This window comes from Triticum urartu, chromosome 3A (assembly GCF_056163025.1).
Source record: "Triticum urartu cultivar PI428250 chromosome 3A, HENAU_Tu73, whole genome shotgun sequence".
Classification (NCBI taxonomy): Eukaryota; Viridiplantae; Streptophyta; class Magnoliopsida; order Poales; family Poaceae; genus Triticum; species Triticum urartu.
In genome coordinates, this window is record NC_141875.1 from 671,300,682 (window position 1) to 671,319,026 (window position 18,345).

The 18,345-nt window shown below is 46.8% G+C and overlaps 1 protein-coding gene across 1 annotated transcript; it reads left to right on the top strand.

The window, feature by feature from the left end:
- Window positions 1–5,526: 5,526 nt before the first annotated feature.
- On the top strand, window positions 5,527–16,021 carry LOC147981364 (uncharacterized). Its single transcript, XM_087515950.1, has 2 exons — window positions 5,527–6,273; window positions 15,429–16,021. The coding sequence occupies exons 1-2, from the start codon at window positions 5,631–5,633 to the stop codon at window positions 16,019–16,021; spliced, it is 1,236 nt and encodes a 411-aa protein (XP_087372076.1). The 5' UTR covers window positions 5,527–5,630.
- The last annotated feature ends 2,324 nt before the right edge of the window (window positions 16,022–18,345 follow it).

Below are 18,345 nucleotides of genomic sequence, written 5' to 3' on the forward strand. Positions count from 1 at the left end.
AGGCGGCCGAATGGCTCCGGAGTGCGAGGTAGAAGCCGAGGAGTGTGGGCGGGTGGAACTCGCGGAAACGGCGGAGGAAGGCGCGGTCCGAGGCGTGGCTGAGCCAGCGCCTGCGGACGCCGGCGGCGCAGACGCGGCTGACGGGGAAGCCGACGCGGACGATGACCTCCGTCAGGAGGTTGCCGTCGTCAAGCACCTTGGACACACACGCCGACAGCGGCTGCATGTTGCCCTCCATTCCGTCCAGATCCACCGGCTGCTGCACGTCGCCCCCATTCCGTCCAGATCCAGCGGCGGCGGCATTTCTGGTTCCATTCCTGTGGTCTCCGTGGGTTTAGGGTTTGGGTAAGAATTGAAAGGGGATCGGGCTATGGAGGTGGAGTGAAGAAGAAAATTGGTTATTTGCCACTTTCAATAATTTTTTTTTGAAAGTGCCATTTTCAATATGGGGCTTCGCACAAATGCCACTTTCAAGATCGACTTCCTAAAAATGCCACCCGACTCGTGTGTACTTTGATTAACATGCCATCCCATCCCTTTTACAGATTTCTCTTTTTCTTTTCCCATTTACAGGCACCGGAAAAGACTAAACCGCCCCTGATGTTATCTTCACGTAAATACGTAATTGGCATCCAATCAGCACACTTGAAACAGAAGAAAGCGTGCAGCCCGCCGAGAATAACGTGCTTGCTGTATCCACGTCTTGCGTCAACCTCTGGACGCCGCCTCCATCTCCTCGCCGCCGCGTGACACTGATCTTCTCCCCGCCGCCGATTTCATCGAAGCTTCGTGCCGCCGATCTCCTCGGCGAGGCTCGACAAGGAAGTGGTGATATGGAGACCAATCTTTCCGAACGGTATTTTGTCTCTCCCTTGCCATACTGAATTTTGAGGTCTACATATTTTGCCACTTCTAGCTACAATTCCATTTCCTGTCTTTAAATAAGCTACAGCAAGTGCAGAAAAACAGATTGCAAGAAACTTCACTAGTGGCTTTGATTGTATTTGTGGAAGGCAAATGTACACTCTCCTCTGACTGCAATTCCTTTTTCCTATCTTTACATACACTGTGAATAGATACACAAGCAGATATACATACACTATGATTAGATACATGTAATTGCCAGGAGGCGGCGCCTGCAGGTATGCGACTGGCCACGGCGGCGGCGGATCATGGCGTTGCGGTGCTAGGAAGCTAGCTGCGGCTGTGCGTGCTGTCCTGCACCAGGGCATGCTTGGTGGTGCTAGGCCTCACGCGCTTGGCCTTTGTTTAGTCTGGCCGGGCTTTGCCTCCAGATCTGACGGCCGAAAGCTTGTTGGCTGCTTGGGTGGTAGCCGAATGTTGACGGAGTGCGCGTCGGCTCATCCCGGTGACCAGCGGCTGTGCCGTCCAACGACCATGGCGGCGTTCTCGCTCGGGCGGCTAAGGACCATGGCTTGGTGGTGGTGATACGGATCTGATCGGCTGGAGGGTGGTGACTGCAACTATATTGCAACGACTTCCTGCAATTTCACGGCGACCGTGATCATCGAGAGGTCTTTGAGAGGGTTCATGTCCTCTTGATCCGGTGGTTGACTTCGACGGTGAGATACAAATTATGGATGAAGGCTTGACGCAGAGGAATGGTGGTGCAGTGGCGGTGATTGCATCACATGCAGCTGCTGGAATTGCGGAAACGTGGTGGCGACAACACATGAGAGACTTTGATTGTGGTGCTACTCAAGCACCTAGTCTCGAGCTCCGAGGCGAAAGCCTAGGTCAGACCAGAGTAGTTATACCTAGCAATGACGATGTTTTTTGTTTACATCGTTACCTTGTTGAAGGCATTGCTCGAATATGTTCGGACTGATTCTTCAGGGTGAAAAATCTAGATTCCGACATTCTTGTTGGATCCGGTGACGGCGAAACTTGAGTGTCGCTCCCTTCCTGAAGGCGTTGCTGTTGAAGAACTTCGTCGTCCATGTGGTGTTATGAGATGATTGGTGCGGATATGGTCTTCACCGTAGTTTACCGATCACAGATCTTATCGCTTAGGGATTTTTTCTTGTTTTTTTACCGTTTACACATAGCTTTGGTCTTATATGACTTTGCTATTTGTCGGCGTGTTCTTTACGTGTGTGTGTGAGTTGGTGTTGACTGTGTGCATCCTAGTTATGCAGAAGCCGGGTGTGTGCTCGTGCGTTATGTATCTTTTTAACGCTTCATTTTGAGTTAATAAAATTCATCCTTTATCGAGATTTTTTTTTTGCCAAATTGCAATGCGAGATTCAAGTATAAGATTAGAGAAAGCGTCACGCTTGCATCCCTGTCTTCGGAACATGTACACGCATCCATCTACTCCAGCCGGTGCTGCCATCACGCCGCTGGAGCTGCTGTTCAATGCTGCCTTCGTATGTCTTGGCTCTCGGGACAAGCTACGCCAACGCGTGAAGGGGAGGGCGAGCTACGCTGGCGTGGGCCAGCACCGACGGCAAGCTGTTGTGGCTCGCGCAGGCACCCATGAGGCTGCGCCAGCACGTGCAGACGTGCACATCGGCAAGGCGAGGGTGAGCTGCGCCGGCGCGAGTAGGCGTGGGTAAGTACATGCGGATGCTCACACAGGCGTGGTCAACGCGAGCTGCGATGGCGCGCGCAGGTGTGGGCGAGCAACGGCGGCAACCTGTGGTTGCTCGGGCAAGCATCAGCGACATGATTTTTTTTAATGAATAGGCATGCATGTGGTCTAAGCACCTGTGAAATTTCGTTCAACAATACGTTGTATTAACAGACAGTGGGACGTCGAGGCAGATCGATCAAAAAAAAAAACCCTCGTTCATGCTGCGCCGCCAATTCCCCTCGGCTACTCGACTCGACGGCCGGACGGCCGGACCTGGGCAGCTGCGCCCGGCGGGCGGCGTTCTGAACCTCAGATCATGTAGCCTCATTAGAGGAGCCTCCTCCAACCGTTTTGCTATGTTTCGATCTGCTCCATCTACACAACCAGCTGGACATGATAGGTAATCTCTAGCTTGTTGTACTCCCTCCGTCCAAAAATACTTGTCAACAAAATGGATAAACAGGGATGTACCTAAAACTAATATACATCTAGATACATCCCCTTTTATTCATTTTGATGACAAATATTTCCGAACGGAGGGAGTATCATATTCCATCCATCCGAAAATACAATGTCGGAGAAACGAATGTATCTAGACGTATTTTAGTTTTAGATACATCCTTTTTATCCATTTTTTCAACAAGTATTTCCGGGCGGAGGGAGTATATATTTTCCCTACTTCTTTTGTATCAACCTAAATCAATGAATTAGTGATGTAATTTTTTTACTACTTTAGTCAACTTTATTTCATACAATCTTATTTTGTTATTGATTTTAAATACTTGAGTACTTGATTTATGTTTATAGGTCCATGTCCCTTTATTATTTCTGAAGAAAGAATGACCTCAAATTAACTAATTTGGTATCAATTTTCGAATGATGCACTTTGTTAATTTTTCTAAAAAGTTTTATCAAATTTGCTCTCATGGTAATATGAATTCATATTTCATTCGTAACGTGAATTTGTGTACTTCTAATATGCATTAGTATCCGTGGTATTTGGTGTTTTTTTGGCACTTAGTTTTAGCCCTAGGCTTTGAGAAATCCTGGCTCCACCTCTGGTGTTTGGTGTGGAAGACACTTTGAGATGGGCATTACAAAGATCAGGTGAATATTCAGTCAAAACAACATACCATGCTCTGGTCACTTATAGTGAGCATTGCACTCTAGAGGAAGGAGCGACGACAAGGACTTCATTGTCAAATGTTCACCTTTGGTCTGCTCTATTGAAACTCAAGGTTAAACCGAGAGTTCGGGTATTTTGGTGGAGAGTTCTTCGAGGAATCCTCCCTGACTATGCTACATTGAAGCATCGCCACAGTAGGCGTATTTGTAAGGTGTGATCTTTGCGAAGCAATGGATAAAAACATGATGCATGCCCATGTGTCATGTTCCCATGCTAGGAGTGTAGCAGTTCTCACCATATCATTGTTGTCCCCCTTGAGACATGCTGAGTACATGCATTGCTGTTATTTAGTAGCGGTGTATCTGCTGAGACATGCTGAGCTAAGACTTTGTTTGGCAGTCTGCATGTGTTTAGACTTTAGACATGTTGAACAATTTTGAATTTTAAATATATTTTTTTTGAATGGTGAACAAAATTTGAGAAACATGGAGAAAAATTCAACACATATGGCATTCCAATTTTTTTATTTTTTAAAATTAAACGAAATTTGAAATTATGAACATTTTTTGAAATTCTGAACATTTTTTAGAGTTTAAACAAAATTTGAAATTCTGAACATTTTTGAGAATTTAAATAAATTTTGAAATATTGAACATTTTTTAGGAATTAAACAACTTTTGAAATTCTGAATATTTTTTGAAAACTTAAATAAAAATTGAAATTCTGAGCATTTTTTGAGAATTTAAACAAAATTTAAAATTCTAAACATTTTTTGAGGGTCGAGGAGAGCATGGCTGCCTCCATGCACCCTATCTGGGCATGCTCAACTCAACATGGCCAAGAGATCTTTTTTACATGAGATGGGCATAATCGAGGTGAGTCTATACACCCTGCCAAACAGTCAAAAATGGGTTCTGTAGGGAACTTTTGAGTTCATGCACCCTACCAAACACACCCTATTGGATGGTGACAAGAGAGGCCGTGGATCTTAGCTACCTCGCCTCCACCCGGATACATGGACTCGGGATATTGTGGTTGATCAAAGGTTTGCTGATAAGGATAAATGCAAAATCATTACGGTGATGCATACTATCTGGACAGCTCGCAACATATGGACACATGAATAAGAGCCCTTTGATCCAGTTCATGCGGTCAAGAGGGTAAGAGATGATTTGTCAGTACTGGACATGCCTTTAGACAACGTATGCATCAAGGACAATGCTGGAAACCATCTGATCCAAGTTGGGTAAAGATCAATACTAACGGTGCCATTGATTCCATTCTCAGAATGAAGGTAGAGTAGGTATAACCAGACCACACCTTTCTTTCCAAGGATCCTGGAGTAAACCTTTTCCAGGTGTTACCGGTACGTTTATAACTGGAGTACTGGCTTTGCGATATGGTGTAGTATTCACCCAACTAGGGGGTACTCGCATGTGATAATGAAAGGGATTGTTTAGAGGTTGTCAACCTCTGGTCTTCGCGGCACAATGAACGTTCATTGTGGCGCCTATTTTCAATGAGGCAAGTCAACACTCTGACTGATTTATGTGCTAAGCACGCTACTAGTCTTACAAGCGCCGATGGCTGAAAGTTCGAGGTTCCTTGTTAGAACCATTGTGACCGATTGTAACCTTTTTTTCTAAGAAAGTGTAACCAAATTTCTATTAACCAATAAAGATCCCCGGGTTTCGAGTCAAAATCAAAATGTATGCATCTATAAGAAAACGAGAACCGATCGCTTGCATTGTTACTCATATTACGGGGTTGATGGGCCTCGTTTTTAGTTCGGGCTGGACTCGGATGGGCCACGGCTAGGAGCCCAACAAGGGGAGCCAATCTCGGATGTTATTCACTCCATCGTCGACCTCCTCGATCGCCTTTCCACCCAAACCCTGAACCCACGGAATGGAGGGCGAGACGCCGCCGCCGCCGCCGCCGCCGCCGCCGGACAGTATGCAAGACGAGGCGCGGCCGCCGCCGGCGTGTGTATCCAAGGTGCTCGACGACGACAATCTTCTGACGGAGATCATCGTCCGCGTCGGCTTCCCCACCAGCCTCGTCCGCGCCGCCTGCGTCTGCCGGCGCTGGCTCAGCCACGCCTCCGACCGCGCATTCCTCCGCCGTTTCCGCGAGCTCCACCCGCCAAGACTCCTCGGCTTCTATCTTGCACAAAGCTATCCGTACAACGCCGCACGTTTCTTCCCGATGCTGCCTCAGCCCCCGGAGCTCGCTGCGGTCATCCGCCGCACAAACTTCTCCAAAAAAGAAGGAGGTACCATGGTGGGCTGCTCGAACGGCAGCGTCCTCACCCGCCGCATAAACTTCAGCGTCCTCAGCCTCACCAACAGCGTCCTCGCCTACGAGCTTGTATTTGCAGTGCACAGCCCACTGTGCTATGACAATGACCATGGTATGGCCATCCTCCCAGGATTACAGTTCACAATGCCCTGTTTGTACAATTGGGCACAACTCTTCTCCAAAGAAGAAGGGGATGGCTCGTCCTACTTTTATGTCACCGTGGAGGATACCATGCACTACCGGAATAACCTTATATGCCTACGGCCTTATCTATGCCGACGGCTGTCGTAGGCATAGATAGAGCTATGCCGACGGCCTGGGGAATACTGTCGGCATAGAAAAGCCGTCAGCATAGCTCCATCTATGCCTACGGCAACCGTAGGCATAGTAAGGCCGTCGTCATACATCGATCTATGCCTACGGCAGCCGTAGGCATAGTTAGGCCGTCGGCATAGAGGTGGCCCTGGTGGCCCGGGGACAGACGACGGACTGACGCCGTCAAATCTATGTCGACGGACTGACGCCGTTAAATCTATGCCGACGGCCCTGACGGTGGCCGTCGGCATAAATATCATCTGTTTTTTTTTACCGGGAGCTGCCACGTCGCAGAGCTATGCCGACGGCAAAGCCGTAGGCATAGTTTTCCATCTATGCCTACGGCAAGGCCGTAGGCATAGCCCCGCCATGTGGCGCCTCCTGGTAGCCCCGAGAGCTATGCCTACGGCATGGCCGTAGGCATAGATATCATCTGTTTTTTATTTTAAATTATTTTTGTTTTTTTAAGTTAAAATTTGAATGATTTAAATCAACTTATCTAAACTTAAACATACACAAATTATACATCGACTTGGGGTAGAATTTCCCATGGATGATGAATATCCAGTTTGTTTTTATTTTTTTAGTATGTTAGAAATGTGACCTCATGTACTTTTGCATATAGGTCTTTATACTTTGTTAAAATCATAAGTAATTGATACTTGGATTGATTTTGAAAAAAATTATATGGTTTTTTATCAGAATCTTGAAAGGATCATGTTGCTATGCTATGTTTCAAATTTGAACAAACTTAAAACATGTTTGCTTCAAATTTACATAAAGCACCCTTTTGTTTTGAATTTTTTGTATATTTTTCATTCCTTGCCAATCGAGACAAATTTTATATCTACATCCATCAGATTGTTTCAAGGATTGTGGTGGCAGGCGCAAACACCCGACAACCGTCTCCGGAGTGAGACCCCTTCATGGACGACGATGCAGTTGGCACTTGAAGGGGGAAAACGGCCACGTTGGGCCGACACAGAGGGAATCTTATGGCCAGGGGCCTTCGGGGGCTAGCTATGCCACCAAATCTTGCGCTGGGTCCTCTTACATGTTTGGAAGTGTGGTGTCAGGTGCAAACACCTGTCATGCGGCTCCGGAGTGTGACCCCCTACACGGAAGGCACTGCCGTCGGCACTCGGAGGGGGGAAACGGCCGCGTCGTGTTGACACAAGGGGGATCCGATGGTGGGTTGGGCCCAGACCTTGTTCTGAAATGTTCCTATGGGCTGACCTATCACAACCAGGTGGAAATTCCGTTGGTCATAGGCCGTCCAGTGAAAGTCGAAGGCCTAGATCTTCGGGTCAACGGGGCTAGGGTTAGGCCGGTCGGGGGCCTTCGGGGGTAGCAATGCCACCAAAACATGCATTTGTGTCTTAATATATGTATACAAGTGTGATGGAGGTTTGAAATAGCCAACGGAGCAACGGGTAGCACACTTCCTTCACAAAATCGGACACGTTCTCTCTCGATAACCAAATACTACCTTGGAGATGGTGTAGTTTACAAGCGACCTCTGGTCAGGCTTCTGCGAAACATGCTCAAACTTTTACCACACCCTACAAGGGCCATATGACTACACCATGCCAGGTCCCGAGGATTTTCGGCATCGTATGGTTTCCCGTGGATTTTAACAGCTAGATCCGGCATGTCGCCGAGGTACATTCGCCTCCCGGTGGTGGGGCATGCCCCTCCTTGGGTTGCACTAGGCCTACACATACTACAAAGACATCATATATGATTTGCCAAACCACTTCTGGACATCATTTTAGGTGGCCGCCGTGTAGATCTGCAATTCCCTGCATTGAAACCCTACGAATGTAGTAAATGTCTCAAATATTGCAGGCTGGCCCGAAAAATGCCATGTACTGGCACGTGTCATGCAATGCCCCCCTTTGTGAGCACGAGAAGTTTCGAGGCCAACGGAGCAACGAGCAACACACTTCCTTCACAAACCGGACACGTTTGCTCTCGATAGCCAGATACTACCTCGGAGATGGTGTAGTTTACAAGCGACCTCCGGTCAAGCTTCTGCGAAACGCGCTAAAACTTTCACCACACCCTACAAGGGCCATATGACAACATCGTGCCAGGTCCCGAGGCAATACGTAGCTCCGGAGTGTGGCCCCCCTCACGGACGGCGATGACACTGAAGTAATGTTTTGCAGTTTTGGTATTGCATGAATATTCTTGAACGCTCAGAGCGAGATCAATTCAGTGTCATCCCGCACGCAGCTTCGGAGTGTGACCCCCATCACGGACGGCACTGCCGCCAACACTTGGAGGGGGGAAACAATCACGTCGGGTCGACACGGGAGGAAATCTTGTGGTGGGTTGTGAAGGAAATATGCCCTAGAGGCAATAATAAAGTTATTATTTATTTCCTTAATTCATGATAAATGTTTATTATTCATGCTAGAATTGTATTAACCGGAAACATAATACATGTGTGAATACATAGACAAACAGAGTGTCACTAGTATGCCTCTACTTGACTAGCTCATTAATCAAAGATGGTTATGTTTCCTAACCATAGACAAAGAGTTGTTATTTGATTAACGGGGTCACATCATTAGATGAATGATCTGATTGACTTGACCCATTCCGTTAGCTTAGCACTTGATCGTTTAGTTTGTTGCTATTGCTTTCTTCATGACTTATACATGTTCCTATGACTATGAGATTATGCAACTCCCGTTTACCGGAGGAACACTTTGTGTGCTACCAAACGTCACAACGTAACTGGGTGATTATAAAGGTGCTCTACAGGTGTCTCCGAAGGTACTTGTTGGGTTGGCGTATTTCGAGATTAGGATTTGTCACTCCGAATGTCGGAGAGGTATCTCTGGGCCCTCTCGGTAATGCACATCACTTAAGCCTTGCAAGCATTGCAACTAATGAGTTAGTTGCGGGATGATGTATTACGGAACGAGTAAAGAGACTTGCCGGTAACGAGATTGAACTAGGTATTGGATACCGACGATCGAATCTCGGGCAAGTAACATACCGATGACAAAGGGAACAACGTATGTTGTTATGCGGTCTGACCGATAAAGATCTTCGTAGAATATGTAGGAACCAATATGAGCATCCGGGTTCCGCTATTGGTTATTGACCGGAGACGTGTCTCGGTCATGTCTACATTGTTCTCGAACCGTAGGGTCCGCACGCTTAACGTTACGATGACAGTTTCATTATGAGTTTATGTATTTTGATGTACCGAAGGTTGTTCGGAGTCCCGGATGTGATCATGGACATGACGAGGAGTCTCGAAATGGTCGAGACATAAAGATCGATATATTGGAAGCCTATATTTGGATATCGGAATCGTTCCGGATGAAATCGGGATTTTACCGGAGTACCGGGGAGTTACCGGAACTCCCCCGGGGGTTATTGGGCCTACATGGGCCCTAAGGGAGAAGAGGAAAGGAGGCAAGAGGTGGCCGCGCGCCCCTCCCCTCCCTAGTCCAAATAGGACAAGGAGAGGGGGGCGGCGCCCCCCTTTCCTTTCCCTCTTCCTCCTCTTTCCCCCTTCTCCTTCTCCAACTAGGAAAGAAGGGAGTCCTACTCCCGGTGGGAGTAGGAATCCCCCTTGGCGCGCCCTCCTTGGCCAGCCGCCCCCTCCCCTTGGCTCCTTTATATACGGGGGCAGGGGGCACCCTAGAACACACAAGTTGATCTTCGTGATCGTTCCTTAGCCGTGTGCGGTGCCCCCCTCCACTATATTCCACCTTGGTCATATTGTAGCGGTGCTTAGGCGAAGCCCTGCGACGGTTGAACATCAAGATCGTCATCACGCTGTCGTGCTGACGGAACTCCTCCCCGAAGCTTTGCTGGATCGGAGCCCGGGGAGCGTCATCGAGCTGAACGTGTGCCAAGAACTCGGAGGTGCCGGAGTAATGGTGCTTGGATCGGTTGGACCGGGAAGACGTACGACTACTTCCTCTACGTTGCGTCAACGCTTCCGCTTCGGTCTACAAGGGTACGTAGACAACACTCTCCCCTCTCATTGCTATGCATCACCATGATCTTGCGTGTGCGTAAGAAATTTTTTGAAATTACTACATTCCCCAACAGGTTGGGCCCGAACCTTGTTCTGTAGAGTTCGTATGGGATGACCTACCACAACCAAATGGAAAAGAACGTTGGTCAAAGTCCGTCTGGCGAAAATCAAAGGCCTAGATCTTCAGGTAAACGAGGCCATGCTTAGGGCGGTCGTGGGCCTTGGGGGGGGGGGGGTAGCAATGCCAGCAAGTGTGGCGGGATGTTTAAATAGGCAATATGCAGCTCCGAAGTGTGCCCCCCTCACGGATGGCGATGACACCGTAGTAATGTTCCGCGGTCTTCGGTGGCTAGCAATGCCATCAAAACTCGCATTGGATCCTCTTACATGTCTGAATGTGTGGTGGTAGGCGTGACCACCTGACACACAACTCCGAAGTGTGACCCCTTCATGGACGCCACTGTCGCCAGCACTTGGACGGGAGAAATGGCCACGCCGGGTCAGCCCGAAGGCAATCTTGTGGTGGGTTGGGCTAATACCTTGGTCTGACATGTTCCCATGGGCTGAGCTATCACAACATAGATTCCGAGCCGGAAGAGGTCGACAACATGCATATCTCGTGGAACATCGTACTCGCCGTGCATCACCCACCCATCGCGGAGGAAGATCTATGATGTTGACCATCACACGTGTTCATGTTCGGCCTCACAACCCCCTCCGAGTTGCATGTGTAGCAGTTGTGAGGACGGCGACGACGAATGCCGGTTCTTCCTCGACCTCCATGACGTGAGCCGACAGTTAACTTGAGTTTCGTGTTCCGAAAGCCGAACGAAATGTGTGGGCTCTGCTCGACACCATGCCGTCTTCCAAAAGCCAGATGAAACATGCACGCGATGCTTTCGAAACCCAACCCATCGGCCCTCCAACCATATATCATTTCCTTTCGTTTTCACCGAAAAAAACAGCCCGCGAATGAAATCAGAATTAGAAAAAAAAGAAAAATAATCAAGAGAGAGACCCACACACTCAATTTCAGTTTCACTTATTCTCATTGGTGGATCCATTTGTGCCACGGATCGATGACCTGGCTCACATCCTACCGTCCATTTGTGCCCAGGAATCCCACAATCCCACATCCATCCATCCATCCGACCCAACGCACTCTCTCTCTCTCGCTCGAACCCACCCAAACCCTCGTTGCCTCCTCTCTCTCCCCCCCCGAACCCCTCTCTCCCTCGCCGCCGCCGCCACCCACGCCGCCCGGTTCCGGCGAGCTCCGGCCGCGCACAGCACGCCGGCGAGATCCCATTGGTCCGCGTCTGGCTTACCTCCGTGCAGATCCGCGGCTCCCCCACTGGCTAGGGTTTTGCATCCCCTTTTGTTCGCCGGGATCCACCACGGCAGGCCACGGCGAGGCCATAGGTGACCGGATCCAGCACTGGTAAGCCCCTCCCCCTCCTTCGCCCACCATCTCCTCCTCACCTCACCTCATCTTCTCTTCCTTCTCTGCAGGTCGCCATGGGCGTGCCGGCGACGACGGCAGGAGGGGCTCACCTCCGTGGGGCGGGACGCCGCCATGGAGATGGATTCCCTTGTCCCCCACCACGCAGCGGCACCATGGATCCTCCCATAGCCCCAAACCCTAGCGGAGAGAGAGGAGCTGCTCCTAGTACAGCACGCCATGGAAGGCTTTTTTTGGGTCTTTTTTTGCTGTTTCTCTTCCAGATCTAATCATGTGGAAGGCCCTTTTCCTCACCATGATTTATTCATCTCCCCTTCCTCTGTTTTGTGCAGGTTTCTCTAATGGCGAAGCTTCTTCTGCAGGACGCCCTCCACCCCTCCCCTGCATCCACCTCCTACCCCCATACATGGTGAGCTACAACCTCTCTTTCTAGCCCTTGCAAATCTGATCTGGAGTGGACATCAATTGCAATTGTCATGGACACTACATAACAGCAAGTATTGGTTCAGTTTTTGTGTGAAATTCGATTGTCATTGTGCTTTTTGATGCTTGCTTCAGAAAAATAAAATCATGGATAGATAGAAGATGGAAACAGCGAGCTTCCTTTCAAGTTAGTAATACTAAAAATCATTTGGCTCATCAATTTTTCATGTCTTGTGTTAAATCTACTCCATTGCAATCTGGCTATGTATGGATGGTTTGGTACAGTTTGCCATGGATGAGTATAGGTAGTTATGTACACATGTGCTCTGCAGTTTTAGTTCTTCTTGTGTTGCTGCACTTAGTCTAGAGATACAACAACATTAGTTAGGTCATGGATGGATGGACCAATACATACAGCTAGCAGTGCTAGCAACAACAACAAAATAACCTTGTGATTGATTCTGTTGACGCTAGCATGCTCTATTAGTTTTGGAGCCCAACCATGGACTGTACGTACTAAGCTAGCTCAAGCACACACACATGCAGCTTGATTTATTTCTGTAGATACTAGCAGCAGCACGCGTTCTCCTATACTAGCTTGCTTAATTTCTGTACTAGACCAACGACACTAGCACTTACTTGTTTGTTAGATTCGGAGCAGCAGGCATCCTCCGTGGACGATGACGACAACCAGGTCATCCACCGCCACGACGACACCCCGCACATGGTCCAACTCGACTACAACATCCACCGCGTGACGGCGACGTGGTCGTGTGCGGCATCGACTACAGCCTCCTCTCCTGTGAATCCGTCTCCTACCTCTAGCTCCCGCTCTTGTGCTGCTATATTAGTACCTTGCTCTGTTTCATGCGTATGGGTGATTTTGTTTGTGCTTGCGATGCTTGTGTCATGGAAAAGATCATTCCTATTTATTTGTGCTCTGTTTTCTTTATTATCACGAGTTGCAAAATTAGTAGTGGGAAGTAAACTTTTGTTAACTTGTTGGTTGAACCAATGGAACTAATGTTATATTTGATTTGTTTCTCAACTAGTGCTCCCATGATGGGATCGAATGATTGCATGACCCTAATGTTGGTCTATCATTGCAATTATCTTGGTCTTATAGATGTTATTGTTCCTGTCATATAGCACATGCTAGTTTCTTTATTGGTTGGCTGCTGGTTCTGTTTGTTCATATGCATAAGTGCTACTGTTTCTTTGTTATCTTATAAAGGATATAGTCCTTCATTTGTATATAGCTGTAACTCTCTTATTGATCAACATATACTGATTCATCTCTTTACTGCAATTACTCTGTGTACTTCATGATTTGCTCCTGTAGTGGTATAAAATTATAGTTTCTCTTTCAAGCTGGTATCTGTGTTTGATATATTCTAGTCTTTATCTAAATACCATGTATTGGTATTTCTTGTATGGTTTAGTACATCATCTACTGGTGGTTAGTTGTATATTGTACAGGACATAGTCGTGATGGTTGCATGTAGTGATAATTCTTTCTTTGCATTAGCTATTTCATATGTTTCAGATGATTTAGATGCATGCTTATACTCCTATCTATACCAGGTGCATGTATTGTGCTTGTGTACCTATATACAGAATAGTACCCATGTCTAAGTGGGTGTATGTGTTCTGCTTACAACAGATGTTTAGTAAAGGTGCTATCAATGGCCTATTTCTTCTTGCAGGTTATGGACTATATCTTTCCTTGCCAATTCCCTCTCTCTTAAATCTGATTTGAACAGATGCTACACTGGTCTCTTCACTTTCTTTCTTTCTCTCCTACTCTCACTGATAAGAATAGGTGCTCCTTAATCTTGCCATGCCAATGATGGTGTCCTGAGGCTCTCATCGTTACTTAAAGATGCTGCACTACTTGATCCAATGATGCAGTAGTCCTAGCACTACTAGGCTGCCTGAGGACAATCCCTACTTCAAACCCTACCTCTGGGCTAGTTGATTAGTAGTGGGTTTGTTGGATTTCATCTGAAAACTAACCCAAGCTTAATTGAGGGATCCCCTAATCATGGAGTTAGTGCTAGTTTGAGTTGATCTTTGGGTTTGGCTTTGATCTATACTTTGCTGGCTCTACTTCTGTCTTGGGTTATTGGCTCCATTTATGCAGTGTTGGCTCTCTTCTACTGTTTCTTTGATCAACTTAATCTGATTGGGGTTTGACTAATGTTTCCAAACTCGTAAGTGCTAGCTCCTACAGCAAAGGCATTTTTGCTAAGGGGAATGCTACATTTAAACCTTGATCAAGTTTTTCATGTTTGTTGTTTTCTTGTTTTGCAGGTTGATGAACTGGAAGAAAGAAGCAGAAGATGAAGAACTAGATAGTTTAGTATAGGTTTAGTTTAGGACTTTTTCTTTCTTCTTTTATTTCTTTTTCCTCTAAGTGTAATTCCTGAATGCTTGTAATTGACATTTATATTAATAAAGTCTATTGTTTATTATTCAGACCAAATAATTGTAGTGTTCCATATATTATGAATATAGTTTCTTTTATTCACTTTTTGCAATATTACTTGTATCATTTATTCATCAATATAGGTAGCTCCTAGCCAAGGGCTATGCCTACGGCTTTGCCGACGGCAAAGTCGTAGGCATAGTACTCAGCCAGGAGCAACCATGAGCTGCCACGTGGCAGGACTATGCGACATTCCTTGTGGCAACCACTGGAATATTACAGAACGATCTAAAGAGGGTCATAGCACCAGAGGCCGCCACGTGGCAGAGGTATGCCTACGGCAAAGCTGTCGGCATAGGTGAAAATCTATGCCGACGGCTTTGCCGTAGGCATACCCTGCTGCCAGGAGTCCACGTGGCAGAGGTATGCCGACGGCAAAGCCGTCGGCATAGATTTTCACCTATGCCGACGGCTTTGCCGTAGGCATACCTCTGCCACGCGGTGGCCCGTGATTCGTCAGCGCTTTTGACGGCGCCGTCCGTTGCCGTCAGGTGAAAATCACTGCCGACGGCTAAACTATGCCGACGGCCGGACGGAAGCCGTCGGCATAGGTCCCTATGCTGACGGCTAAACTATGCCGACGGTCTGACAAGACTACGGTGACGTGATCTATGCCGACGGGGCTATGCCGACGGCAGCCGTAGGCATAGATGTATGCCGACGGGAAATGGCCGTCGGCATAGGTGGCGAGTCCGGTAGTGATGGAACCTAAGGTGAACGTGTATATGTTGCAAACTGGTGATGATGCCTGGCACAAACATCTCACCTTGGGGTCAGACCGCCTCCTGCATCCACAATCTAGGCCGAAAGGCGTACTTGTTGACAACAAAATCTATTTCGCGACCGACAATGCAATTGTTGTCCTAGATTTGACATCCTCAATCTTATCGACAATTCAGCTCCCACACGGGGTGGGTTTTGACCTAGGCACCACCATGTTGTCGCGGGTCGATGATGGTTCTGGTGTATATCTCATCCATATCAAGGAGCTTCAACTTCATATCTGGCTCCACAATGGGGACAATTGGTTGCTGGTGGACACCATTTGCTTGAGCGAAACATGTGCTGGTTTGCTTGAGGATGAGCCTACTGCTGATATCCAGATAAACCATGTGGGGGACTATAATCGGTTTGTATTCTTGGAAATGGGTCGATCCGCACTCTACTTGGATGTCAGGCGCAGGAGGCTGTGTAAAGTGTACGAGATGACAACAGAGGAGAAATGTTTGGGTAATATCTATCCTTTAATGATGACCTGGCCTCCCATTTTCCCTACTCTCCGTCCTGCAAGGTTTGCCTTTTAACCTTTTGGTGATCTGTATAGTGTACTTGTAGAGTTTACATAGTTTTGCAATGTGAATTGTGCATCTCACTGTTTAGTATAGCCGTGGAGTGCTGTTACATATGTGATTGATTCTTTAGATCAAACAATACTAGTCGTGAGATAATTTGAAATCACTTCTGTATTGTTTCCTTGCCTTTTTGACAATACTAGTTAAGCAAGATTAGTGAATGCTTGACATAAGATGATTTGAAATCACCTCTGTATTGATTTAGTGGGACATCTAATAATACTTGAGGCGGCATTAGTGAATGATTGATGTAAGATGATTTGAAATCACTTGTGTGCCGAGGAATATTGCAAGGTGTCTACTTGTGGTCATAGTAGGGTACCCTTGCGTGTGGTTTTTGGTGTGTAATGGGTTCGTTGCAAATGATGTTGTGGATATATAGGTAAGCGAAAAAAGAGAAGTAGGAGTTAAGGGGGGATGCAGGTTTGGTTCCTAATCACTAAAAGATTACAGAAGTCCCCCTTTAGATATGCTACCATGGTGGATCCGTGATTGACATTTACTTCCCTGGTGCTACTCGGACGGCTACATATATCCGAATCCAACTATCGCACGTATACTGTCAGTCTGTCGCAGTGATATTTCTATGGGCTCAATATTAGTTGCAAAATTACACATGATAGTGTCGATGGTTCTTGTCGTTTGCTAGACGTGTACTGAAGTACTAGTATCAGACAATGGCAGACCAAACAACAACAACAACAAAGCCTTTAGTCCCAAACAAGTTGGGGTAGGCTAGAGGTGAAACCTATAAGATCTCGCAACCAACTCATGGCTCTGGTACATGGATAGCAAGCTTCCACGCACCCCTGTCCATAGCTAGCTCTTTGGTGATACTCCAATCCTTCAGGTCTCTCTTAATGGACTCCTCCCATGTCAAATTCGGTCTACCCCGCCCTCTCTTGACATTCTCCGCACGCTTTAGCCGTCCGCTATGCACCGGAGCTTCTGGAGGCCTGCGCTGAATATGCCCAAACCATCTCAGACGATGTTGGACAAGCTTCTCCTCAATTGGCGCTACCCCAACTCTATCTCGTATATCATCATTCTGGACTCGATCCTTCCTCATGTATGAGACAATGGCAGACCACTCAATGGAATAATTACTTTTGTTCAACCTTGTGCTGTATCCAGAAGTCAATCTTCATGAACATAATAGCAATTTGTAGTCTTACACTTTACTGAACTATCAGTGCAGAATTGCAAATTGGACCTGCAAAAGTAGTATAAAACATCATGTATAAGAGGATGAAGAGCTGAAAGATGCCTAACCTTGTTATCTGTTATAGTGTTGACCATTATGTTTTCTTGCACAAAAATAGACAGACCAATCAAGCCTGGAATTTTAGCTTCCCATTTTCTTAATATAATCATGGTGTACTTTTGTACAGCCTACTTCTCAACTGTGAAGCTCAAGCTATGTATGAGATTGCTAATGCTTGTTTTTTACCCTCGAATGTTTCCTAGTGGATCGTATGTTCTTTTTCTCAAACGCAAGTGGTAGTTTTTTACGTCGTTGCTCTTGAGCTTATTCATGATTTGTGATCCAGATAAATCGTAGTAATATTTTTCCCTTTTATATGACATTGCTAGTCCAAGCTAACAGTGGCTAGTTTATGTTTGTGTGGAATTTCTCCTCCTGTAACCAGAGTTTTGGTTTGTTGGAATACAAACTATAAAATGGAAATACGTGTGACTGGGATATGAATACGAAGGCATTTAATCTTTATCGCTGTAGCCTTTGGAAACACGCACTAAACATTTAACTATTGTTGGACTAGCCACGTGTCTTGTTAGCTCATCTGATATTTTTGATGCTTAAAGTGGATAACTGAATTTATTCTGATGCTCAATAACCTCCATCTGGATACTTCCTCTGTTTCTCTAAAACAGGAATGCCACGTGAAGGGATACGAGGAAGCTTTTGGATGGCTTGTGACTAAGGGCGCCATCAATGAAGAGCACAGGGCTGCACATTTCGTCAGTAGTACTTGTAACCGTGTTCATTTTTACTAGTATAGTGAATCAATAAGGCATCAGTAGTGCCACTCTGTTAGCGACCAATTAATTCCTCTGTTTCGTCGTCTAGAAGACATGTATGCCGAGTACCTCTCTTGCCTGGTCTGTTTGTGTTGGTGTCTTGTGTGCTTCAACTGCTTGCTTTTGTATGTTGAACAGCAGATTTAGTACTGCTTCAGCTGTTAGTAGTGGTATTTCTGGAGAAGTGTCTTACTGTTCAGCACTGCAGATTCGGTTTCAGTTAGGGATGTGTAGCT

Excerpts from the sequence above, each read along its gene's own strand:
- LOC147981364 (XM_087515950.1), top strand. The coding sequence starts at position 5,631 with ATGGAGGGCGAGACGCCGCCGCCGCCGCCGCCGCCGCCGCCGGACAGT. Across the intron at positions 6,274-15,428 it reads CATGCACTACCGGAATAACC|AGGTGAACGTGTATATGTTG; the intron begins TTATATGCCTAC and ends TGATGGAACCTA.